The sequence below is a fragment of the Myodes glareolus genome, chromosome 2 (genome assembly GCF_982192425.1).
Source record: "Myodes glareolus chromosome 2, mMyoGla1.1, whole genome shotgun sequence".
Lineage (NCBI taxonomy): Eukaryota > Metazoa > Chordata > Mammalia > Rodentia > Cricetidae > Myodes > Myodes glareolus.
The window spans coordinates 68,980,577-69,007,429 of record NC_142027.1 but is presented as its reverse complement, the minus strand read 5'-3'; the positions used below and the strand labels follow the sequence as shown (position 1 = coordinate 69,007,429).

The following is a 26,853-nucleotide window of genomic DNA, read 5'->3' as shown; positions in this document are numbered from 1 at the left end:
TCCGCCATGCGGGTTGAGGGCAAGAAGCAAGGGCGCACGCCCAGCTCGCTCGCCGAGCCTCTCAGTCCGGAAGTGACTGCTCCGCGAAGGCGCCTCGCTCCCTAAGCTTGATGGGATTGGAAGCCGCGTGTGAGGTCATCACTAGGCGCCGACCGGGAACGGGAAGCCCAGGTATGAGGCTGTTGCCAGTGGGTTCGATCTACTCTCTAGTGTTTTTTTCTCTTTTTCGACTAATGGCCTTGAGCCGGCTCTCGTTGGCCTCTCTTCCTACGACGGAGTTCCCTGTTTCATTTGCTTCCTGCTCATTCTCCAATTTGTGCTTGACACTTCCCTTTTTTGCTCGCCAGTTAGTTCGTGCACTTCTATTGGACCCATTTTCTTCGCCTTTGGGCAGTTGAGAACCTCTTGTCTTGGACAGGTTAGATAACATTTTACTTATTTACTTTATTTTTTTTTTGGTGTTTCGATACAAGGTTTCTATGTGTAGCTTTGACTGTTTTGAACGAGCTCTGTAGACCATCCTGGCCTTTAACTCAGAGATCTGCCTGCCTCTGCCTCCCGAGTGCTAGGATTAGGATTAAGGGCGTGCGACACCACAGCCCGACTCCAGTCTTTTGGGGGACAGGACCGTAGAGACTCCCCAGAACATCTGTACCAGTACTCCATTCTAAAAGTAAGGTGACAAAATTTGCTTCGTAAATACGCAGCGAAAAACAAGCTTAGGTAATCCCTAAGTGTCATTTAAATAGTAAATGTCACAATCTTTTTGGACAAAATATAGTGCGCTCAGATCCATCTCTTAGTAAAAAGATTCAGGAAATGTGTTTTGTGTTCTGTTTTAATTTGTTAAACAGTCCCAAGAGGGAGAATAAAGGGGAGGCATAATGATGGTTTTCAGGGAGGAAAAGAAATCCTGCATTATCTAGTTATACTACGTTTCCAAAATTTAAAGAGGACTTAGAAAAAGAATAATAGAGGGTTGAGTGATGGCTAAACAGTCAAGAGCACTTGTTGCCCTTGGAGAGGACCAGGGTTCATTCCCAGAACCCAGGTGGAGGCTCAGGACCACCTGTAACTGCAGTTTGAGGTGAGCCAAGCCCTCTTCTGACTTCGTACATGCCTGGAATATACATGCCATGCACAGAAAGTAAAATAAAAGAACTATAGGGTGAGCATGCATTGTAAGAGGGCGTTTAATCTGGCTTTATAATTCTCAAGACAGCTCTATTAAGTGACTATTATAATAATAGGGCTCACAGGCTCAGTAGTCAACTTCAGTGTCATGCAATCCTTATGTAGTAAGAAGTCTTGTCTGAGGTCCACCTATGTGTAATTCACTTCCTGTTTTTTAGTAAAAAATAAATGGGCAGCAACTACTTCCCTACTCTGGTATAATTACATGCTTATTACTTGCCAATCCCTTCCTCAGAATGTCTTTCACCTAATTAAGTAGCCCAAATTCTTGTCTATTTTGTCAGTGCCAATGCCACAGTCTCCTAGTTTTAGTTTTTTCCAGTCTGTCCACACCAGGACTAGCTTTAGGAAACCCAAATCTTTGAGAAAGTGTTGACCGTCATAGTAATGACCATCTCTCCATAGTTCCTGCATGGTGAGCCAGATTTTGTCTGAATGGCAGTTACATTTCCTTTAACTGGTAGATCTGAAAAGAAGGGAAAGAGCTACACAGAATGATGAGATAGAAAGGCATGGACAAGGCACTGTGGTACAAAGAGTCTATAGCTCTGGCTATAGATTGGGAACCTCAGGTGAGAGACCACACGACCCAGGAATTTGGGACCAAACTGGGTAAAACAGAATCAGTCAGTTTCTGTTTCTTCCTCTCTCTGAGGCTTATACACTTAAATAACAGAAATCCATAAATAAAGGTGTGACTGAAGAAAAGCATTAATAGTAGAGATCATTCATTTATCACATATTGTTATCTTGTCTCCCTTAAGGTAAGTCTTGGAAGGATCTAATGATATCATTCTGTTCTCCATCCCTCAACCCCCAGACAGACTTTGTGTAGCCCTCGCTGTGCTGGAACTCACTCTGTAGACCATGTTAGCCTCTAACTCAGAGATGTACCTGTATCTGCCTCCCGAGTGCTGGGATTAAAGGTATGTGCCACCTTTGCCTGGCTGTTGTCCTTTACCCGTTATTCAGGTGACTTAGTGGCATATTATCTCCCAACTAACATCAGGGTACTCTCAAAGCAGAAAAAGGTTGCCTTTCTCACTCGCTCTCTTGTTTTCTTGTTACCAGTCTTTTCACCTACTGTTTATGAACCACACCTTGTTCCCTTCCCCATGGCATTATGCATTCAACCTGCTCAGAGCTGCCCCTGTGGCATCCCACCCTTTAATAAAATGCTCTTGGCATACCTCACTTTGTTCTTATGCACTCCATGATCTCATCGGGAGTTAGAGGAAGTGACCTATTATCTAATTAAAGTAATCTATAATTGGCTATGAGTAAATTCTGTGCTTTACTGTTTTAAGCAACTGCATAGGACAAGGCCAATGTACTGATGTGGTAAGTGAGTGAGAGAATATTGACCTTAACCTATTGCTACTAGTTGTCCAGTCCAAGTGTAGAAAACCAGGAACAGTGGATTGCAGACAACTCATGTCTAGATTGTTTTGACTTAACTTTTAAGAACATTTTTTCCATAGCCATTTTGCCACAGCATTCTGAGTGTTTGACCCTTTTTTCCCCTCACAGATCTCAATATGTATTCCAGGGCGGCCCAGAACTCAAAATCTTCCAGCCTCAGCCAGATTACAGGTGTTGTGCCACAGTTCTGGCTTGTTTAACCCTTTTGATAATGGTCTTTGGATATGTTTTACAGACCAAGTAAACAAATGATTTTGGAGGGCTGGAGAGATGACTCAGAGGTTAAGAGCACTGACTGCTCTTCCAGAAGTTCTGAGTTTAATTCCCAGCAACCACATGATGGCTCACAACCATCTGTAGCGAGATTGGATGCCCTCTTCTTATGTGGAGGTGTACATGCTGATAGAGCACTTGTATACATAAAATAAATAAATCTTAAAAAAACAATCAAACAAAAAACCGAATGATTTTGAAGGCTCTAGTTGGATCACTGACAAATACGCATGATAATTATTGACTGGCTAGAGTAAAAAGGCTCACTGGGTATTATTCTAACAATTTTTTTTATTTATTTAATATGTATGAGTATGTATTCATGTGTACCGTGTGCATTTCTGGTACTCTCAGAGGTTCAAAGAAAGCACTGAATCCCCTGGGATTAGAGTTACTCTGGTTGTGAGTGGGGTGTTGGTATCCAAAGCCAGTCCTCTGCAAAAGCAACAAATTCTCGGGTTCTCTTAACCACTGGACCACCTCTGTGGCCCCAGATAAATATATACATTTTTGAGGTTTTTCTAACTTTTTTAAGATTTATTTATTATTTATTATGTGTATAGTATTCTGCCTATATGTCTGCTGCAAGCCAGAAAAGGGCACCAGATCTCATTATGGATGGTTGTGAACCACCATGTGGTTGCTAGAAATTGAACTCAGAACCTCTGGAAGATCAGCCAGTGCTCTTAACTGCTGAGCCATCGCTCCAGCCCTGGCTTTCCTAACTTTTTAAACAATCCCATTAATAGTTCTTTATTATTTTTCTGATTATATAAGTGATCAGTGAATACCCATGCAATTTAGAGTCTGGAAATTTAGTGTCCTTGTGTGCCCTCCCCAACCCCCAAGTGCTTAGAGTTGTACTGTTCTTGGGTCTTTAATTAAGGATTAGTTTCATTATGGAGAAAATGATCAGAACTATATTGTTGTCCGTAATAGCCCTTTTAAACATAAAATCTATTCATTGACTAACTTCTGATGCTTTGGGGTAGAAATTAGCGAAAAAGTACCTTTAAAATTGAGTTAATTGGAACTGGAGAGATGACTCAGCAGTTAAGAGCACTGACTGTACTTCCAGATTACCCAGGTTCAGTTCCCAGCATCCATATGGCAGCTCACAACTGTCTGTAACTCAAGTTTGAGGGAATCTGACGCCCTCACACCAGTGCACATAAAATTAAATAAATTATTTTGAAAAATAAATAATATTGAGTTAATGTCTTCCAAAAAATAAAAACGAACAAGAAAGGATAAAATTAGTAAGATTAGGAAACCTGCAAAAGCTTACACCTGCTAGTCAGCATGTATTTGGGTCTCCTGTGGATAGCTTAAGAAATGGCTTATGTTTACCCAGAGTTTTGCAGGTCTGGTCTTCAAATGTCTTTTGAGAGGAGAGGACAAGGGGATAAGTGAGCTTTTAAACTTTCTTTAAAAACTGTTGAAGTGTTTGTTGTATTTGTCTCATCGCTTCAGGTTCTTGTATAAAATCTGATACAGGTTTTCTCCCTCTTCAGAGTTCTGCATCATGGCAGTCAAGTGGACCAGTGGACACTCATCTTCTGTCCTCTGCCTAAATGCAAGTAAAGATGGGCTGGTGGCTTCAGGAGCAGAGGGTGGAGAGCTTGTGGCTTGGGGTGAAGATGGGACTCCATTAGGACACGTACAGTTGGAAGGGGCTGATGATGTTACCAGCATCCTGTTTTCTCCCTCCTGCCCCACCAAGCTCTATGCCTCCCATGGAGAAAGCATCAGTGTACTAGATGTCAGGTCTCTTAAAGGGACCCTGGACCATTTTCATGTGAATGATGAAGAAATCAATTGTCTTTCACTAAATGAAACGGAAAGTTTGCTGGCTTCTGCTGATGACTCTGGAGCAATCAAAATCCTGGACTTGGAAAAGAAGAAAGTCACCAGGTCCCTGAAGAGACATTCTAACATCTGTTCCTCTGTGGCTTTCCGACCTCAGCGGCCTCAGAGCCTGGTGTCATGCGGCCTGGATATGCAGGTGATGTTTTTGCAAAGAGCATTTGGGTAATTTCTGAGCGGGATTTGCTAACAAAATCAAGTATGTATTTGCTTGGTTTCCTTGGCAGTTCTGAGAATTGAACTGAGGGCTATACATGATTAACGTGTACTCTTCCACTGAGCTGTATCCCCAGCCCCTAGGATCAAATTGTTGAACAAGCATTTTCTATTCTATCCTAACATTTCTTACCCATTTATGAACTATAGCCTTAGTTCTACCATGAGTGCTATCCTGACAGAGCCTACTCTATTTTATTCATTAATGCTTTGTCTTCCTTTGTCCATCGTTAGACATTCTAAGACCTTAGGATTCAAATACCTGATTGTAAAAATTGCTTTAAACAAAGAAGGAGTAGTGTTAAGTCAGCAAAACAGACAAAAAAGGGGGATACTGAATGTAGAGTTGATCCACACATGCTCTAGAAACTCTTTTTTGTCAATGTTTTTCAAGACAGTTTCTCTGTGTAACACCCCTGGCTGTCCCGGAACTCTCTGTAGACCAGGCTGGTCTCGAACTCACAGAGACCCACCTGCCTTGGCCTCCTGAGTGCTGGGATTAAAGGTGTGTGCTACCACGCCCAGCTTCTAGAAACTCTTAAATGGTTTGAGTGTGTGTGAGGATAAGAGATGGGGCAGAAAAACTTGAAAACACGTTACTTGAAATGTGTATAAGTGACCAGAAGCAGAGCACTGTGTGCAGTGCTGGACTTCGGAAGCAACATCACAAATTAGCCAGAGTTCAGAGGAGACCGCTAGGAAAGAGATGGAAGTATGAAGCATGTTGTATAGGGAAAGCTGGTGGGGTTCAATTTTTTGTTCTCACAGGAGCAAATATGATTTGCTCTTGGATGAATATGAGAGTTTTTAGATAGCTTGGACTTTCCCAAAGCAACTGTCCTTCCTCCTGCAAGAGAAAGATCTCATCACTGGGGCTGAGTGCTTAGGACTTTTAAGTGCTTTGCACTTTGCAAATACTAGTCTTCATTCTAGTCACGCCCTCCTAATTCTTGTTCCTTCTCAGAATTTCATTTTATGTGTACAGATGTTTTGCCTGCATGTATGTATGTGCACTGCCTTTGGGCCTGGTATCTGTGCAGGTCAGAATTGAGCATTGGGTACTCTGGAGCTACAGTTACAGACAGTTGTGAGCTGTCACATGGATGCTGAAATTTAAACGAGAGTCCTCTTGAAGAGCAGTTTGCTTAACTGCTAAGCCTTATCTCTAGCTACCTGTTGTTCCTTTTTAAAATTATTAGATGAACCACCTGCCTAGAAGCAGCCTTAATTCTCTGCCCTCCAAATTCAATGCTTTTTCTCTATTATAAGAGTTACTTAAAGTATCATTTATGCTTGAAGTAGTGATGTACACCTTTAATCTCAGCTCCTCCCCTGGGAGACAGAAGCAGGCAGATCTCTGTGAATTGGAGGCCAGATAGAGCTACATCATAGCAAGTTTCAGGACAGCCAGAGCTATGTAATAGAGAAACCCTGTCTCAGAAACAACAACAGCAGCAGCAGCAGTTTTGCCAGGTGGTGATGGTGCACATCTTTAATCCCAGCACTCTCGGGAGACAGAGGCTGGTGGGTCTCGGAGTTTGAAGCCAGCCTAGTCTACAGAGCAAGTTTTAGGACAGTCAAGACTACACAGAAAAATCCTGTCTTAAAAAAACCGAAGGAGGGAGAAGTCAGTATCTGTCATAGCGTTGGAGGGCCTGGCAGTGGAATTAGTAGATGTCCTATGTGTGGGGCCACATCCCAAATAGTAAAGAAACCCTGGAAAATATTTGCAGTGCCTCTGTAGAAATTCTATACAGAATCATTCGATATAGAATTATTCTGGGTGTTTTTGTTTTTCAAGACAGGGTTTCTTTGTGCTGCCCTAGATGTCCTGGAACTAGCTTTGTAGACCAGGCTGGCCTCCAACTTAAGAGATCCGCTTGCTTCGCCTCCAACTACTGGGGTTAAAGGTGTGTGTCACCACCAGGATCCATCTGTATTTATAGGACACAGTTTCCCTACAACCTACATCTAGATCTTGACCAAACCCTTCCTAAATCTGCATTCTCTACCCTCAGGTTGGATCTTCCGATTTTTAAGAAGCATCTGTGTAGCCAGGTGACTTGGTTATAAATATTCAGATGTAGTGTGTTTGACTAATCTTTCATCCTTCGGCTATACCAAATTTCCTCACTGACTCACTAGTCATCAGGTGTGGCAGTGAGATATGCAGAAGTGACCTGTAATAGATTGGAAGTAGGCTGAAGAGAGGCTCACTGATAAGAGTTCACTCTACTCTTGCAGAGGACCTGAGTTGGCTTCCCGGCACCCATGTTAGATGGCTTACAACTGCCTGTAACTTCAGCTGCAGAGGATCTAATGGCCTCTTCTGGACACTTGAGGCACTAATATTCACACACACTCACACATGCATACACAGAATAGTAAAATAAATATTTCTGGGGTGGACATGGTTGTACATGCCTTCTCAGCATTTGGAGGCAGAGGCAGACAGATCTCTACGAGTTCAAGATCAGCTTGGTCTATGTAAGTGAGACCTTGCCTCCGAAACAACAACAGAAACCCAACTTTTTTTAAAAAATGGACATCAAGAATTTGGCATTTTGTCTCCAATTCTATGTGAGACATTTTAGGGGCTTGAGAACATTCTTAAATATGCTATAAAAGGCAGGGCTAGATAATTGCTGTTTTGATTTACCTGGTAAAGTTTCTTTGTATAGTAGAGGACGACCTTGAATCCCTACCTTTACCTTCCAAATGCTTGGTTTGCTGGCTTGTACAACAATACGTATCCCAAAATAAGATTTTTCACTCAATTAAAAAAAAGTCTGAGCTAGACATGGTGATACATGCTTGTGATCCTGGCACTGGGCAAACAGGCAAAAGGGTCATCGTGAGGTCACAGCCAGCTGTTCTACATAGTAACGCCTACTTTGAAACAAACCAAGAATTTGGCAAATCAAATAGGAAATATACAAAAAGGGGGTTTTGTTGTTTTTTTTTAAGATTTATTTATTTATTGTGTACAGTGTTCACCCTCCATGTATGCCTGCAGGCCAGAAGAGGTCACCAGATCTCATTACAGATGGTTATAAGCCACCATGTGGGTGCTGGGAATTGAACTCAGGACCTCTGGAAGAACAATCAGTACTCTTAACCACTGAGCCATCTCTCCAGCCCTGTTATTTTGTTTTTTGAGACAAGGTCTCACTGGATGCATTGGCTGGTCTATAACTGGCTCTGTAGACGAGGCTGCCTTGGACTCATAGAAACCCACCTACCTCTGCCTCCTGAGTACTAGGGTTAAAGGCATGTGCCACCATGCTGACTGGCTTGTTTGTTTTCCTCTTTCTTTTTTTTCTTCCTTCTTTCCTTTTTTTCTTCCTTTTTTTCTTTAAATTTGGTGAGTGATGCTGGGGCTTGTGTCCAGGGTTTTGCAGGTGGCAAATAAATGCTTCTGCCACTAAGCTATATCCTCAGCCCAACAAGTATACTTTCATGGAGTCTTTCCAGTAACAGATTTTAGTATCTGGCTTTGTAAATCCTACCTCTGCCTCTGTATTCTCATTTCAGTCTAGTGTCAAGTAGCATTACCCCGGTATGTTTGTAGCAGCTTCTGATCATTTAAAATGGTACAGGAACTTCGTGATATTTTATTAGGAGCTCAGTAAGCACTGTAGTTGACCAACATGGCTAGATCACTGTGTGACTGTGTAACTTTCCCTTGTTTAAAGGTGATGCTGTGGAGTCTTCAAAAAGCCCGACCCGTCTGGATTACAAATTTACAGGAGGATGAAACAGAGGAAACAGAAGGCCCCCAGTCCCCTGGTCGGCTCCTAAACCCCGCTTTAGCCCACTCTGTCTCTGTGGCATCGTGTGGCAATGTTTTCAGCTGTGGTGCAGAGGATGGTAAGGTGCGCATCTTCAGGGTGATGGGAGTCAAGTGTGAGCAAGAATTGGGATTTAAGGGTCATACTTTGGGGGTATCCCAAGTCTGCTTTCTGCCTGCGTCCCATCTGCTGCTTACTGGAGGGAACGATGGAAAGATACGGTTGTGGGATGTGGGCAGTGAAATGGAGAAGAAGCAAAAGAGTCCTGCAAAACACACCCACAGGAAGAAAGCAAAAAGAGCGGCTTGCCCCAAGCAGGGTGGGAACTCCAGTGCCACGGGAGCAGATGAGGAGAAGCATGCAAAGATTCTGCCAAAGCTCGACATTGAACATGGAGAAAAAGTGAACTGGCTCTTGAGTACAAAAATAAAAGGACAGCAAAGTATATTAGTGGCCGATCAGACGAGTTGTATATCCATGTATCCCTTAAGTGAACTTTAGGGCCAATAAAAAACTCTGTAAGAACTCTGATAAAGCCTTTTTGGTTTTTTTGTTTGTTACCTTCTTACTTATTAAGACATCCTCACATTTGTAGCCCAGGCTAGTCTGGAACTCACTACATAGCACAGGCTGGACTCAAACTTGTAGCAATCCTCTTGTCTCAGCCTCTAAATTCTGAGATTACAAGCATGAACCACCTTTCTGCTCTGCTGATAACCTTATTTTTTAGGTTAAAAAAAAATCTTGCTTTAAACTATTTGTCATATGTAGAATCATATTAGTTTGAACAAAAGAAGATCATTGAATAATATTTCATATAGTAAGTGGCATTAGCGTTTGGGTAAAGAGATTGAGTATTAACTATTTACCAACTGTTCACTGACTTAATTGTGCCAGATATTTTACACAAAATTTCATTTTTCCCCATATAAAGTTTGGGGCTTTTACTGTGTTCTTGTCTTGCTTTGATTTATATTCTGATATGCAGGCACACATGTAGACAGAACACTGTATACATAATAAACAAATACATCTTTAAAAAAAAATCTTAGAAGTAATCAAATATCCAGGTAGATGGTGCATGCTTGTAATCCCAGCATTCAGGAATTTGAGCCAGTGACTGCTTTGAACTACTTAGTGAGACCCTGTCACAGAAAGAGAAGTTAAAAAGGAGAGGAGGAAAGGAAGGAGAGATGGAGACAGATAGGAGAGGGAAGGAAAAGAAGGGTTTCTGGTTTGTTCTTTTGAGGCAGGGTCTTTCTGGATGTCTTTTTGCTCACAGAGATCCTCCTGCCTCTGCCCTTCCCCAACCCTCATGTTGGGATTGAAGGGGTTCTCCTCCACACCCAGCCAGAGATATTTTTCTAATGTTTAATAAAATGTAGACTGTTGATGAAGATCCAGTTATTAACAGGCCAATTGCCTGAATGAGGCAGGCCTAGGATTTTTTTAGCAGTCATACATTCAAAAACTACTTTGGTTGTTTGGTAGACATAAGGCACAGACCCCAGAATTAATCATCACTTTACAAAAGAGTAAGTACTCTCCCACTTTGAAAGTCCATCATCTATCTAGTCTTCACTCAGCAGGAGCAATAGAAGTAGCAAGAAATAATGAGAAAGGGGGTTTTTTGTTTGTTTTTGAGACAGGGTTTCTCTGTGTTATAGTCCTGGCTGTCCTGGAACTCACTTTGTAGACCAGGCTGGCCTCAAACTCACTGAGCTCTACCTGCCTCTGCCTCCCAAGTGCTAGGATTAAAGGCATACACCACCACCACGCATAATGAGAAAACTTTTATCTTTCATGCCAAAGTATCTTTCATTTGAAAAAAAATGTAAAATGTTTCGTTTTAATAGCAGATAGAGGCTAAGCAATATTGGTGCATATAAAAGGAGACTGCGCGTTGGTTTCCTGGTCTTCCAGACCCGAATAATCACACAAAAACTATAGTAGTTACAACTAATGGCAAATCAATCCCACACCAGTTAGGTTTTAAAGGGGTATTTATTTTGGGGGGGTAGAACTTACATACACACAAACCGTCAGGAAAGGAGCCTAGTCGCTGAAGCAGGAGCCAGAACCAAGAGAGGCCGAGCCGAGACTTGCAGCTCTTTTTAAGAGAGAAATATACCACGCCCCAGTGGGCTGGTATTTCAGCGACTATTGGCTGAAGGAGCGGAAGGCGCTCCCGCAGCATCTCCCCCTTTTGTTTAAGTAAGAGAGTTCTAAGCCTACTACAAAATTATATACAGTAAGTACAAACCTACAAAATTATATACAATAAGTACAAATATCCTATTCTAACTAGCTTAAGTCTTGTATAATAAATAACTTGGTCAAGTCATGAGAGGAAAGTAGCTACATTTATCTAGTCTTCAACCCCATAGAAGATCCGAGAAGGGAAATAATGTTACCTGAGTAACTAGGAAGTGCAATCAAAGAACTTCCAAAACATGCAACAAATCACAGAGACAACTGGCTACCTGGGCAATTACCAAAGACCTGTTTGCAGCTTTGGAGCAACCAACTTTGACTAAGGCCTAGAATAACTGACAGATTATTTTTAACAGGCAAGAGATTTTTCAAAACCATCTTACCCTGTCTTGGCAAGATTTAACAGTTCTGTCTATCCATTTCCGGATTTTATCCATTTCCAGATTTTAACAGGCAAGAGATTTTTCAAAACCGTCATACCCTGTCTTGGTAAGATTGGACAGTTCTACTTATCCATTTCTGGATACCATGTATTTGTCAGTAGTTGAGGTATGGGCAGTTCCTTTCCTAGAGGCCGGTTTTGTCAAGAAGACAAGCTCCAAGTGGAGTGTCTTTGGTGCTCAACAATCTCTCAGGAATAGGTCGGTGTTGCCAGGAGTGATTGTGTCTCACTACACAGAACTCTAAGATTAAATTAAATGCCATTTTCTACAGCTCTTCGAAGAGGTTGAAGACTATTTATACAGAATATAATCTCTATGTATCTAAAGAACCTGATTAGTCTAACCATAAATATGACAGACATAGATGACTATTGATCTACAATTCTTAAAACATATCTAACATAAAGACTAAGAGAATAAACAACTGTGCAATAAGTGAGGACAATGACTTCCAAGTGTAAACAATAAATATCAATACATAAACAATATGTAAGTATCTTAATCAGAGGTAGAAATGTACACTGCAATATGGTATACATACATCAATACAATATATATCAATACATAAAAAATGTTTTAAACAGGTAGAAACATGCATACATACAATATTCAATATAATTTAACTTTGTATCCATATAAAAAAATCTATGCCGATGTAATTATCTATAAACAATAACTCACAAATACCATTATTATCTATCCAATTATCTCCCTTTTTTTTTTCAAAAAGATCCCTGAGCTTATAAAATTTCTTTCCTAACTCTCAACTGTAAACTAATTATAATCAATCCCTAAATATTGTTCCTAAACCTGAGGACAAACTTTGCTGAGAGAGGGGATATTGTCCTCTAGAATTACTTCCAGCTGTCATGGGGGTGAGGTTCTTTCTGGAGGATCCTGTAAAAGTAAAATGATGGTTAAATTTCAAGATCAATGTCTTTTAAAATTGCCAACGGTCTCTGAGTATTTTGTGGAGATCTGGCCAGAATGTTGTACAAGATGTGCACCATTTCAGCTAACCAAGTTGGAATCATCTGTGCAGCTGATACCCGAAACAGGACTTGTAGCACTATCAGTACCATGACATCATATCAATCGAGTGGAGTTGTTGTTATGGGGGGGGTCCCATCTTCTTCCTGGAAACTTCAAATGTCAGTGCAGGAAAAACTCATTGTTCATTGTGGAAAAATTAAACATTAATTATATAGACATATACAAACATATTCAATGAAAGGTATGATAGACATATTCAATGAAAAGTATGATAGATATGAAGAAAAGCAAAGATGTTTTCTAAACTCGTATTTCTTTCTGTCTCATATCGTGGCTCTTGACATAAGACAGAAACTCCAGAAACTCTGGGTTTTTCTCTTAACAACAGGCTTGGAATTAGAGAGGGACTGAGCCAAAAGTCCAACTCCAAAACGAGCTCTATAAATTCAGAAATATGATTTAGTATATTCTAGAGCTTCGTACTCACAGAACCTATTCAGTTTTCTTGTTAATCCATATTGGGTAGTTATTTTTCCATCTGTCAGTATTCAAACATCCAGGGTCCTTTGAATTTTTCAAAGACAAGTGTTTTCCTGTGGAGACAAGAACAGAACCCTGCCCCCATTCTATGTTTTTCTTACCACCTGTATGGTTATCATCATTGTAGATGCTGTCATTTCTCCTTTCCAAGAGGTTTCTTCTCTTCAAATCTAACCTTTATTAATTTTGATGGTATCCACAATTTTTCTTCTCCTGTGGAAACAAGAGCAAAACCCCTTCCCCAACGTAGCACATCTCCTGGCTTCCATTGAGAGGTCAGCACATCCTTGATATAAACCGGTTGATTTAGTTCAGCAGACTTTTCCATTATCCAATGTCTTTCTGCCACTGTTGTTCCCTTGTCATTAGCATTAAGAAAATTCAAGGTTAATAAGGCATTATGTAATCTATTTCTGGGGGCATTTTCCACCCCTTTCTGTTTATTTAACATATCCTTTATAGTTCGATTTGATCTTTCTATGACTGCTTGACCTGTAGGATTGTATGGTATACCTGTAACATGCTTAATATTATAATAAGCCAAAAAAAAAAGTTTCATTTTCCTAGAGACATAAGCTGGACCATTATCTGTTTTTATTTGTGCAGGTATACCCATAATGGCCATAACTTCTAATAAATGTGTGATTACTGAGTCAGCCTTTTCTGAGTTTAAAGCAGTTGCCCACTGAAAGCCTGAATAAGTGTCAATGGTGTGATGTACATATTTTAATTTGCCAAATTCTGGAAAGTGGAACACATCCATCTGCCAAATTTCATTCCTTTTAATACCCTTTGGATTAGTCCCCTGCAGGCAATGGTGTTTGGTTATAAAAAGAGCAAGTAGACCATTTCTTTACAATCTCCTTAGCTTGTTGCCATGTAATAGAAAACTCTTTTTTCAAGCCTTTGCTATTGACATGATATTTTTTATGAAATTCAGATGTCTGCAGCACACTACCAATCAATAATTGGTCAATATCTGCATTACCTTGTGCTAGAGGACCTGGCAGACCTGTATGGGATCGGATGTGTGTTATATACATAGGGCAAAGCCTGTTCCTGATCATGTCTTGTACCTGGATAAACAATGAGGTCAGTTCTGTATCATCAGGTATAAATTCAGCAGTTTCAATATGCAAGATAACTCTTTCTGCATATTGTGAGCCAGTAATTATATTAAGAGGTTCTTTAAAATCCCTAAGCACCATAAAAGTGGCATATAATTCTGCCTTCTGGACACAATCATAAGGACTTTGTTCCACTTTACTCAATTCTTCTGATTTGTAACCTGCTTTCCCTGAATTATTAGCATCAGTATAAAATGTACGGGCTCCGGTTATTGGAGCATCACGGACAATTCGAGGAAGGATCCAAGAAGTTCTCTTTATAAAGTTAAGTCTCTTGCTTTTTGGGTACTTGTTATTGATTTCTCCCAAAAAATTAACACAAGCTCTTTGCCATGGTTCATTGTCTTCCCACAACTTTTTTATCTCATCAACAGTGAAAGGCACTATAATTTCTGCTGGGTGTATACCTGCTAATTGACGAAGTCTCAATTTTCCTTTTATAATCAATTCAGAGACTTTTTACACATAAGTTTTTAATTTTTTACTTGGTTTGTGTGGTAAAACGATCCATTCCAAGATAATATCATCTCTTTGCATCAAGATTCCTGTAGGAGAAATTCTGGAAGGCAATATGACGAGAATACAACTAAGCTTTGGATTTACCCTGTCCACATGAGCCTCCTGTAATTTTTCTTCAACCATTGTCAGTTTTTTTTCTGCTTCGGCTGTTAATTCTCTGGGACTGTTTAAGTCTTTATCACCATCCGAGGTCTTGTTTAAATGAATTATTAGATCAGGTGTTATCCCAACAGCCGGTCGTAGGCTGGAGATGTCTCCTAATAATCTTTGAAACTCATTAAGAGTTCGTAACTGGTCTCTCCTGATTTGTGCCTTTTGAGTCTTAATTCTTTGTAAGCCTATTTTATAACCTAAATAATCAACAGAATCTCCTCTCTGAATTTTTTCAGGAGCAATTTGCAATCCCTATTTAGGTAATACTATTTTTACTTCTTCAAACAGCCTTTCTAAGGTATCTTTGTTTTGATCAGATATCAGGATATCATCCATATAGTGGTATATTATGGACTTAGGAAATTGTTTGCATATAATTTTCAATGGTTGGCTTACAAAATATTGGCACAGGGTGGGAGAGTTTATCATTCCCTGTGGGAGGACGGTCCACTGGTACCTCCTTGCAGGCTGAGAGTTATTATAAGTAGGCACTGTGAAGGCAAACTTTTCTCTATCTTTTTCTTGTAATGGTATAGTGAAGAAACAATTTTTTAGATCAATAGCTATAAGAGGCCATCCCTTTGGTAACAGGGAGGGCAGAGGAACTCCAGATTGCAGAGGGCCCATAGGTTGAATAACCTTGTTGATAGCTCTAAGATCTGTGACCATTCTCCATTTACCAGATTTTTTCTTAACAACAAATACAGGAGAATTCCAAGGACTGGTAGATTCTTCTATATGTCCAGCATCTAATTGCTCTTGTACCAACTGTTCTAAAGCCTGTAACTTTTCCTCAGCTAAAGGCCATTGTTTAGTCCATATTGGTTTCTCAGTCAACCATTGTAGAGGCATGGCTGTTGGTACCTCTGAAGGGCCATCAATTGTGTTGTGTTCTTGTATAGCTCTAATGGCCAGTTTCCTCCATCTGTAATATCTTGTAATATTGTCCTCAGAAATATAGGCTCTGGAAGCAGCAGGAATGTTAATTTGGGTATTCCATTGCTGCAATAGGTCACGGCCCCATAAATTCACTGCAATATTGGCTACATATGGCCTTAGTTTTCCTATTTGTCCGTCTGGACCTATACAATTGACCCATCTCGTGCCTTGTCTTACTCGAGATAGGGTTCCAATTCCTAGGAACTGAATATCTACCTCCTGAAAGGGCCAATGTGGATGCCAAGATTCTGGAGTAATGATACTTACATTTGCACCTGTGTCCAGTAAGCCAGTAATAAATTTGCCATTTACACATACTCTTAGCTTTGGTCTTTGTACATTTATAGAAGTCTGCCAGAATATATGTTTACTTTGTCCTCTTAAATTTCTTGAGTCATTCACCACATTTAACTTATCCTTCAGGCCGTTATTGCTTTTAACAGCAGGCATGGGGCATCCTAATTTCCCTGAAGAGGCATGTTCTCTGCAGTGACCAGAAATGACTGGACCACATTCACCATGGGGGCCTGCGAGAGGCCCCTCATTGGGTTTCCCGATGGCAACGGGTTGCCCTGTTTATCTCTTGTTGACCTACACTCATTCGTCCAATGCCTGTCCTTATAAAATAGCCGAACACCAGAAAAGCGACAGATCCCAGAAATAACCAAGAGAAATATCAGAGACATTCTTCAGAATATCCTCCATAGCGCAATTTAAAAAGTCATTGAACTTTTGGATAGTAATATTTTCTGACATTTTCAATCAACAGAAATCGTACATATATACATATATATATGTGTGTGTGTGTGTGTGTGTGTGTGTGTGTGTGTGTATGTATGTATGTATGTATGTATTTGCAAAAGAAAAGAAAAATCTTACCTGTAATGACCATTGCCTGCCAGTAGGTGGCGGGGGCGCACCTGAATCCACGTGGCAATGGGGTCAATCCAGGAAGTAAACTCTAAAATATATACACTCAAATCCAGAGGTTAAATTCACAGATCGTGTGCTCCGGCGCAGGTCGAGCCCTGGACTCAGCCGGGCGGCGGGGAAGACAGTGCCCGATAGGGGTAGCAGAAGCCAAAAAGTCCCCTCCCCGATCTGCCCGAGGTCGGGGTCAATCGGGAGCCAGTAGCAGTGTGTGACTCTGGTTGCTTGGCCCACGCCACGAGGGGGGAAAAACCCACAAGTTCGGGTGCCAGATAATGGTGAATCAATCCCACACCAGTTAGGTTTTAAAGGGGTATTTACTTTTGGGGGGTAAAACTTACATACACACAAACCATCAGGAAAGGAGCCTAGTCGCTGGAGCAGGAGCCTGAACCAAGCGCCGGAACCAAGAGAGGCCAAGCCGAGACTTGTGGCTCTTTTTAAGAGAGAAATATACCATGCCCCAGTGAGCTGGTATTTCAGCAGCTATTGGCTGACGGAGCGGAAGGCGCTCCCACAGCACCATGGGCTCATACTTCAGCGACTATTGGCTGAAGGAGTGGAAGGCACTCCTGCAGCATTGTGGGCTCATACTTCAGCGACTATTGGCTGAAGGAGCGGAAGGTACACCCACAGCATGCAACACTGGTCAATGGTTTAGGCGTATTCCTAGCTAGCTTTTATATCTTAAATAAACCCATTTCTATTAATCTATGTATCACCATCAGCCTTTGGCCTACCAGTAAGGTTCTGGCGTCTTTCTCCTTCAGCAGCTACATAGCATCTCCTGGGTCCATCTTCTTCCTCCCTGCATTCAGTTTTGTTTTTCCATCTACCTGTATTTTGCCCTGCCATAAGTAAAAGCAGCTTCTTCATTTATTAACCAATGCTAATAAAACATATTCATAGCATACAGAGGGCAATCCCATAACAGGTACATGCATTTAATTCTGGCACTTGGGGGGCAGAGGCAGGTGGATCTATGTGAGTTTGAGGCCAGCCTGGAATACAGAACAAATTCCAGGACATTAAGGGCTACCCAGAGAAACCCTGTTTGGAAGCCCCTGCCCTCCCCCCCAAAAAAAGGTATTCAGGGCCTTTAAAAAAAACGTAGCCAGGTGGTGGTAGTGCGCAACTTTAATCTCAGCACTTGGGAGGCAGAGACAGGTGGAATCTCTGAGTTCAAGGTCAGCCTTGTCTACAGGGTATTTTGAGACAGGGTTTCTCTGTGACTTTGGAGCCTGTCCTGGAACTAGCTCTTGTAGACCAGGCTGGCCTCAAACTCACAGAGATCCACATGCTTCTGCCTCCTGAGTGCGGGAATTAAAGGCATGTGCCACCACCGCCCAGCTCATTTTTATTCAATTATAGAAAGTCTTTAATTTATTTGTTAATTTCTCTTTTGACCCATTTTTTATTCAGTAGTGAGTTGTTCAGTCTCCATGAGTTTGCAAGTTTTCTGTTGTTCTGTTGTTGTTGAATAAGTGGTAGTCAAATTAAGTTGCAGGAAATTATTTTTTATTGATATTTATTGAGCTCTACATTTTTCTCTGCTCCCCTCCCTGCCTCTCCTGTCCCTGTTTCAATCCTCCTTGAAGGTCCCCATGCTCCCAAGATACTCAGGAGATCTTATCTTTTTCTACTTTCTACTTCCCATGTAGATTAGATCTATGTAAGTCTCTCTTAGTGTCTGCACTGTTGTCTAAGTTCTCTGGGATTGTGGTTTGTAGGCTGGCTTTCTTTGCTTTATGTTTAAACACCACCTATGAGTGAGTACATGTGATAATTGTCTTTCTGTGTCTGGGTTACCTCACTCAAAATAATGTTTTCTAGTTCCATCCATTTTCCTGCAAAATTCAAGCTGTCGTTATTTTTTTTCTGCTGTGTAGTACTCCATTGTGTTTATGTACCACATTTTTCTTATCCATTATTTGGTCGAGGGGCATTTAGGTTGTTTCCAGGTTCTGGCTATGACAAACAAAGCTGCTAAGGACATAGGTGAGCACATGTCCCTGTGGCACAATTGAGCATCCGTTGGATATATACCCAAAAGTGGTATTATTAGGTCTTGAGGAAGGTTGTTTCCTAATTTTCTGAGAAATCGCCACACTGACATCCAAAGGGGTTGTACCAGCTTGCATTCCCACCAGCAATGCAAGAGTGTTCCCTTTTCTCCACAACCTCTCCAACATAAGTTGTCTTCAGTGCTTTAGATCTTGGCCATTCTTACAGGTGTAAAATGGAACCTCAGAGTTGTTTTGATTTGCATTTCTCTGATGATTAAGGATGTTGAACATTTCCTTAAGTGTCTTTCAGCCATTTTAGATTCTTCTGTTGAGAGTTCTCTGTTTAGGTCTGTACTCCATTTTTTTTTTCGATTATGTGATCTTTTGATGTCCAATTTCTTGAGTTCTTTGTATATTTTGGAGATCAGACCTCTGTCTGATGTGGGATTAGTGAAAATCTTTTCCCATTCTGTAGGCTGTTGTTTAGTCTTGTTGACCGTGTCTTTTGCTTTACAGAAGCTTTTCAGTTTCAGGAGGTCCCATTTATTAATTGTTTCTCCCAGTGTCTGTGCTGCTGGGGTTCTATTAGGAAGTGGTCTCTTGTGCCAGTGCATTCAAGTGTACTTCCCACTTTCTCTTCTATAAGGTTCAATGTGGCTGGCTTTATGCTTAGGTCTTTGATCCATTTGGACTTGAGTTTTGTGCTTGGTGATAGATATGGGTCTATTTTCATTTTTCTACATGTTGATATCCAGTTATACCAGCACCACTTATTAAATATGCTTTCTTTTTTCCATTTGACATTTTTTGCTTCTTTAGCAAACATCAGGTATTCGAATATGTGTGGATTGATATCCGGGTCTTCTATTCAGTTCCATTGGTCCTCCTGTCTGTTCTTTTTTTAAAAAAATATTTATTTATTTATTTATTATGTATACAATATTCTGTCTGTGTATATACCTGCAGGCCAGAAGAGGGCACCAGACCACATTACAGATGGTTGTGAGCCACCATGTGGTTGCTGGGATTTGAACTCAGGACCTTTGGAAGAGCAGGCAATGCTCTTAACCTCTGAGCCATCTCTCCAGCCCCTCCTGTCTGTTCTGATGCCAATACCAGGCTGTTTTCAGTACTGCGGCTCTGTAGTAGAATTTGAAGTCAGGGATTGTGATGCCTCCAGAAGTTCTTTTATTGTACAGGATTGTTTTGGCTATTCTGGGTTTTTTGCTTTTCCAGATGAAGTTGAGTACCGTTTTCTCGAGGTCTTTTAAGAATTTTGCTGGGATTTTGATGGGTATTGCGTTGAATCTGTAGATTGCTTTTGATAAGATTGCCATTTTTACTATGTTAATTCTGCCTACCCAAGAGCATGAGAGGTCTTTTTACTTTCTGGTGTCTTCTTCAATTTCTTTCTTCAAATATTTAAAGTTCTTGTCATACAAGTCTTCCACTTGTTTGGTTAGAGTTACTCCGAGATATTTTATGCTATTTGTGGCTATTGTGAAGGATGTTGATTCTCTGATTTCTTTCCCAGCCCTTTTATCATCTGTGTACAGGAGGGCTACTGATTTTTTTTTTTAGTTAATCTTGTATCCTGCTACATTGCTGAAAGTGTTTATAAGTTGTAGAAATTCCTTGGTAGAATTTTTGGGATCACTTATGTAAACTATCATATCATCAGCAAACAGTGAGAGTTTGACTTCTTCTTTTCCAATTTGTATCCCCTTGAAGTCCCTTTGGTGTCTTATTGCTCTAGCTAGGACCTCAAGAACTATATTGAATAGATATGGAGAGAGTGGACAACCTTGTCTTGTTCCTGATTTCAGTGGAATCGCTGGGAGTTTCTCTCCATTTAGTTTGATGTTGGCTGTTGGCTTGCTGTATATGGCCTTTTTTATGTTTAGGTATGTTCCTTGTATCCCTGCTCTCTCCAAGACCTTTATCATGAAGGGATGTTGTATTTTGTCAAATGCTTTTTCGGCATCTAATGAGATGATCATGTGATTTTTTATTTTTCAGCTTGTTTATATGGTGGATTACATTGACAGAATTTCGTATGTTGAATCATCCTGCAGAAAATTATTTCAATTTGCTTGTGTATATTGAGGCTTGCTTTGAGTCTAAGCAAGTGGTTAGTTTTAAAGAGAGTTCCGTGAGCTGCTGAGAAGGTCTGTTCCTTTGGGTGAAATATTCTGTAAATAGCTGTTAGCTTTATGATGTCAGTTAGCTCCAGCATTTCTCTGTTTAGTTTTTATGTAGATGACCTGTCAATTGGTGAGAGTATGGTATTTGAATTCTCCCACTATAAATGTAAAGATCAATATGTGATTTAAGTCTTAGTAGTATTTCTTTTTTTATCATTTTTTTTATGGTTGCTGGGAATTGAACTCAGGACCTTTGGAAGAGCAGGCAATGCTCTTAACCTCTGAGCCATCTCTCCAGCCCCAGTAGTATTTCTTTTATGAACGTGAGTGCCTTTGTGTTTGGTGCATAGATGTTAAGAATTGCAATATCCTCTTGGATTTTTCCTTTTGTCTATATGTAGTGTCCTTCCCCATCTCTTCTGATTAGCTTTGGTTTGAATTATATTTTTTCAGATATTAAAGTGACTACACCAGCTTGTTTCTTAAGTCCTGTGTTAATCACTGTTTTGTTGCTGTGAAGAGACAGTGTGACTAAGGCAACTCTTCTCAAAGAAAACATTTAGTTGGGGGTTTGCTTACAGTATCAGAGGTTTAGTTTGTTACCACTGTGGTGGGAAGAATAGCAGCAGGCATGGCAGGCGTGGTGCTGGAGAAGTAGTTGTGAACTACATCCTGATAGACAGGTAGAGAGACATTAGACTTGGCATGGGCTTTTGAAACCTCAGAGCCCACCCCAGAGATATAATTCCTTAACAAGACCACAACTCCTAACCCTTGCAAATAGTGCCATTCCCTGTGACCAAGTATTCAAATACATGAACCTATGGGGGCCATTCTTATTCAGACCCTCACAGGTTCATTTGCTTTGGAATATCTTTTGCCATCCTTTTACCCTGAGGTGATGATGTCCATCCTTGATGTTAAGGTGTGATTCTTGGATACAACAGGACAGATTCTGTTTTCACAATCACTCTGTTAGTCTGTGTATTTTTATTGGAAAATTGAGATCATTGATGTTGAGAGATATCAATGAGCAGTGTTTGTTGATTCCAGTTATTTTGTTGCTGTTGGTGGTGGTGGTGGGTGAGTGGGTGTGTTTCCCCTCTTTTGATTTGCTGGTCTGGGATTATTCATTCCTTGTGTTTTCTTCAGTGTAGTTAATCTGTTTATGTTGGAGTTTTCTGCTAGTGCCTTCTGTAAAGTGGGTTTATACGTTGATATTGCTTAAATTTGGTTTCTGTCATGGAATGTCTTATTTTCTTCATCCATTATGATGGAAAGTTTTGCTAATTTGAGCCACAAGTATTATAATGTGAATGTACAGCTGACATATTCATAGACAAACCCACAAGTGTACAATTTATGGGGAACCCAACTTACAGGGCTTCAGGAACACCTATCTTTAGAATAGTTGCTGTCAATTCTGTAGAAATCTTGACATTTTCTCCCTTCCATAATGGGATTTATCCCAAATTATCCCAGCAGTTTATAAATCATTCTTTCAACCTGACTTTTCCTATACTGACTGGGGAATCCCTGGTATGAACATATTCACCATATTCACTCAGTCAAACCTTTGTTCTCATAGTCAACTCAACATAAAGCTAGCCCCCCACAATTATCCTTATTGATAGGACTCATTGACAAGAAAGGAGCCCTGAGCAGGAGAGACAGTATGTCTGCTCCTACTGATAAACAGGTCTAGGTGTTCTGAATTCTCTAGTAATAGACTCAATAGCATATAACCTACTGGCCTTTTCTCTACCCTAACAAACTATTAATGTTCTGTACTTATCTTCACCTTTCATTTGATACAAGGTCCTAGTCTAGGAAATTAACTCTTTGTACCTTTACTCCTAAAATATACAGGACAAAAAGCTTGGGTTGCTAACCCAGCCCCAGAGAAAGAAATCCCTTCTCACCTTGAAGCTAATGGATACAGCACTGTGATGCTTAGCCCAGAGGACCAAGCTCCATCCTAATCCTCCCAGTATCTGCCAGGGATCTTCACAGCCATGTCCCTTCTGAGACATAAGGTGCCTACCTTGTCAGTCTTTGATCCATCCTGTTAGCCATAAGAAATGCATACTTGGTATCATTGTTATTTACCAAAAAATTGTTAACTATGTGGGTATATGAACTGGAAACCTTGTGGGAAGGGAAGAAGAGCGAAGAACATCCAAAGAAAGACATCAAGAGAGCATTGGAGAGAGTGTGGGAAGAATAAATGGGACTTGATAGAATGATTTATATGAACTAATTTATTTTATTTACCCTCAGATAGCTTTAGCCAGTTTTTACCTGCTCTAGCAGTCCGTCTGAAAACTGAGAGGTTTAAGGCTATTAACTCCCTAACATAAACCTCAATATTTTTCTAGGTATAGTAGTCTGGGCTGGCATCTGTGGTCTCTTAGTCTGTAGAATATCTGTCCATTACCTTCTGATTTTTAGAGTCTCCATTGAGAAATCAGGAGTTACTTGAATAGATTCTGCCTTTTTATGTTACTTGGTCCTTCCCCCTTGCAGCTTTTAATATTCTTTCTTTGTTTTGTTTACCTAGTGTTTTGATTATTATGTGCCAAGGGGAATTTCTTTTCGGGTCCAGTCTATTTGGTGTTTTTTTTAATTAATTAATCTTTTTGGTTTTTCAAGACAGGATTTCTCTGTGTAACAGCCCTAGCTGACCTGGAACTCAATTTGTAGATTAGGCTGGCCTTGAACTCACAGAGATCCACCTGCCTTTGCCTCTCTAGTGCTGGGGCTAAAGGTGTGCACCACCAACGTCTGGTTTATTTGGTGTTTTGTATGCTTTTTTTTTTCTTTTTGGTTTATTGAGACAGGGTTTCACTTTGTAGCCCTCGCTGTCCTAGAACTCTCTCTGTAGACATGACTGGCCTCAAACTCAGAAATATGCCTGCCTTTGGCCTCCCGAGTGCTGGGGTTAATGGTGTGCACCACCATGCCTGGTCTTTAGTCAGCAAAATTTTCTTCTATGATTTTGTTGAAATTCTTTTCTGTGCCTTCGAACTGAGTTTCTTCTCCTTCCTCTATTTTTCCCCCAAGATTTATTATGTATACAGTGTTCTGTCTGCATGCTAGCCTGCACACCAGAAGAGGGCATCTGATCTCATTATAGATGGCTGTGAACCACCATGTGGTTGCTGGGAATTGAACTCAGGACCTCTGGAAAAGTAGTTAATACTCTTAACCTCTGAGCCATCTCTCCAGTCCCATCCTTCCGCTATTCATAGATTATTAGATTTGGTCTTCTTATAGTGTCCCAGATTTTTTGGATGTTTGTGCCAGAAGTTTTTAGGCTTACCACTGTCCTTGGCCCATGTGTCCGTTTCTCCATGTCTTCAGTGTCTGAGATTCCCTTTCGCATCTCTTGCGTTCTGTTCGTGAGGCTTGCCTCTGACATTGCTGTCCAAGTCTCTAACTTTTTTAGTGTCCGATTTCCCTCTGATTGGTTTTCCTCTTTCAATGATTTATTTTTATGAACACTTGTGTTTCACTAGCATGTATGTCTGTGTGAGGGCGTCAGATCCTCTAGGACTAGAGTTATAGACAGTTGTGAGCTGCCCAGATGTGGGTGCTGGGAATTGAACCTGGGTCCTCTGAATGAGCATCCAGTGCTCATAACCACTGAGCCATCTCTCCAGCCCCTATTTGGGTTTTCTTTATTGATTCTGTTTCCACTTTCAGGTCTTGAACTATTTTATTCACTTCATTCCGCTGGGTTTGCTTTTTCCCATTAAGGGTGTCTCTCATATTTATAAAGGATATTATAAGGTCTGTGTCTTCTGCTTCAGCTCTGTCGCGGTACCCAGAGTCTGCTGAGACAGGGCTTGTGCTCTAGTGGAGACACATTGTCTGGCTGTCATTGATTATGTTTTTATGCTGGCATCTATGTGTCTGCATTTGGAAAGGTTGTAATTCTAGGTGCTGATTTCTGGTCTTGTCTTTGTGGGTATTTTGTTCCTTGGTTTCTGTTTCCCTCTCCGGTTCTTGTGGCGACTGTGTGTTGCCCATAGGGAAATCTGGGATCCGGATGGGTATGAGCACTGTGGGCTCCAGGTAAAATGTGTTTCTAGGTGTTGGGAGCTGACACTTAGGAATTGGGGTGCACTAGGAGGAGAGCAGCCTGAGGGAGTCCACAGCAGGGAGGAAAGCAGGCGGTTCCTCCAGGATCCACTAGGCCCCTGGGAATGGGAATGAGAGTGAAGAGAGCCACAACTGTCTGCCACAGAGCTCATGGCGTTGGGACACTGGATGTGGAGAAGGTAGGGAGTTTTATACTTTAAAATCCATGCGTCCCAGGAGAGCAGCTTGCGATCCACCTGTCCGAGACTGGCTGTGGGTCCCTGCAAGATCCCAGCAAGAGGGCCATGTGGCAGCAGGCAGACACATGGCAGGCAGGCAGGAGACAGAGATGTGGACAGACACAACATGTAGAGTGAGATTGAAATATTTATTCAGGGGGGTATGGAGGGGAAGGGAGAAGGGGACAGGGAGGGGGGGGGGGAGATGCACGCAACCCCAAGAAGACAGGACAGTAAAAGTGTGTTCCAAGTTGGCGGGGAGAGGTCAGGGATCACCAGGAGTGGGCGTGGCTTTCCCCTTAAAGGGCCAAAAGCATAACATTCCCAGGTCTTCCTTATAATAAAAAACAGGAGATTAGACACCACAGTTTGAAGGAATTGGGGTGGCAAATTCTCAAGACTGCTTCCGGCTTATTTGTGGGCGTCATCTTTGCGGGGTGGGGGGGGACCTGAGAGAAGGCTGGCTTCTGGCCACATCCTGGCATAGCTGGTCTCTTTGCTTCTGACTGGTGTCTATGGCATGGAAATGTCTGGTGTCTCTTATCCTGTTTAAGGTTTTGGCAGAACAAAGAACAAAGTTAAATTAAGGGAAAAAAATTTTAGGACCAGGGAATTGAGGGGAATGTATCTGACCTGTTTAAGGTGGGTTCTTTAATTTGGCTCCCTGGAACTCACAAGAACTCCTTGGGTTTGTAAAAACAGAGGTTTTAGACATATAATGATTGTGGCATATTTTTGTACAATGAAAAGTATTTATTTGGTGAGGTAACCTGGCAAAACCTCTCAGCTATCAGATTGTCAGAGATCTTTGAGAAGGATAAGATTTTACTTGAGTTACTGATTAAAAAATGACAGAGAACTTACTTGGTCAGCACCCAGAGCTACTCTTTTTTGGGTCCTCCATGGTCGCTGAAGGTTGCACTTGACCTTTGCTGTTTAGTGCAGGGCCTGTCAGGCTTCAGAAGACCCTGTGGGCTAAGAAATCTGTAGGAAGACAAGCGTACCTTGATCTGAGCAGCTAGGCTGTTGATTCCAGCAATTCTGTCCACGTCTGGAGGTCTTCAGTTTACGTGAAAGGCAGTTTTGCCCAATGGTCATCACTTGGTAGTCAAAGCGAACTGCAGATGGACATTGCTCTGTGACTGCAGATGGACGTTATTCTGTGCCCATTTGTCTTCTGTCTTCTTGGAGGAAACAGAGTGCTGCTGCTAGGAGCCAACCTGTCTCTTTTTGTTATGAAAAGTTTTTTAGTAATTAAATATTTAAATATCACATTTCCCAGATCTCTGAGCAGTTGAGGGCTGTTTATTAGGTACAGCTGCAGTATAGAATCTGTCTGGAAGGTTAGGTCTGAGCTTGACTGTACTGGCTCTTAACGGGTAAGATTTACATTTGTAAAAAGGCAGATGGAAGGAAAAAAACTGTTTGTAATATAAGGTCGATGACAGAACTGACAATAGTTATTAAGCTGTTCTCTACTATTGTCAGTTCTGTCATTTTTGTAAGAGACTTAAAAGTACATACCAGTTTAAAATATGAGAGTTATGATTTTGTAGTCTGAAATGAGATGTAATGAACAATTATTATACATAGAAAGAGTAAACAGGAATTGGGCAATGTTCATGATTTTGATGGACCCTATCAAAAGCATGCCATTGCATAAAAACCAGTAACAGAGTTAACAAGAGGATTTTAGTGAAAACCGGGAGACAAGGCAGGGTATACTTAACACTGAGGAATCCAACAGGTAATACCTCAGTA

General features: G+C 41.0%; 1 protein-coding gene across 5 annotated transcripts; it reads left to right on the top strand.

Moving 5' to 3' along the window:
* The first annotated feature begins 14 nt into the window (after window positions 1–14).
* On the top strand, window positions 15–9,297 carry Wdr53 (WD repeat domain 53). 5 transcript variants are annotated; one of them, XM_085685434.2, is made up of 6 exons: window positions 105–171; window positions 348–418; window positions 2,015–2,120; window positions 2,725–2,787; window positions 4,404–4,894; window positions 8,667–9,297. In XM_085685434.2, exons 4-6 carry the CDS (start codon window positions 2,733–2,735, stop codon window positions 9,261–9,263), a joined length of 1,143 nt encoding a protein of 380 aa, XP_085541560.2. In that variant the 5' UTR covers window positions 105–171; window positions 348–418; window positions 2,015–2,120; window positions 2,725–2,732; the 3' UTR covers window positions 9,264–9,297. The 5 variants fall into 5 exon arrangements, with proteins under 5 accessions (XP_048309969.3, XP_048309972.3, XP_085541560.2 ...); XM_048454015.3 differs by lacking the exons at window positions 2,015–2,120; window positions 2,725–2,787 and having other exon boundaries at window positions 93–171; XM_048454016.3 differs by lacking the exon at window positions 2,725–2,787 and having other exon boundaries at window positions 141–418.
* The last annotated feature ends 17,556 nt before the right edge of the window (window positions 9,298–26,853 follow it).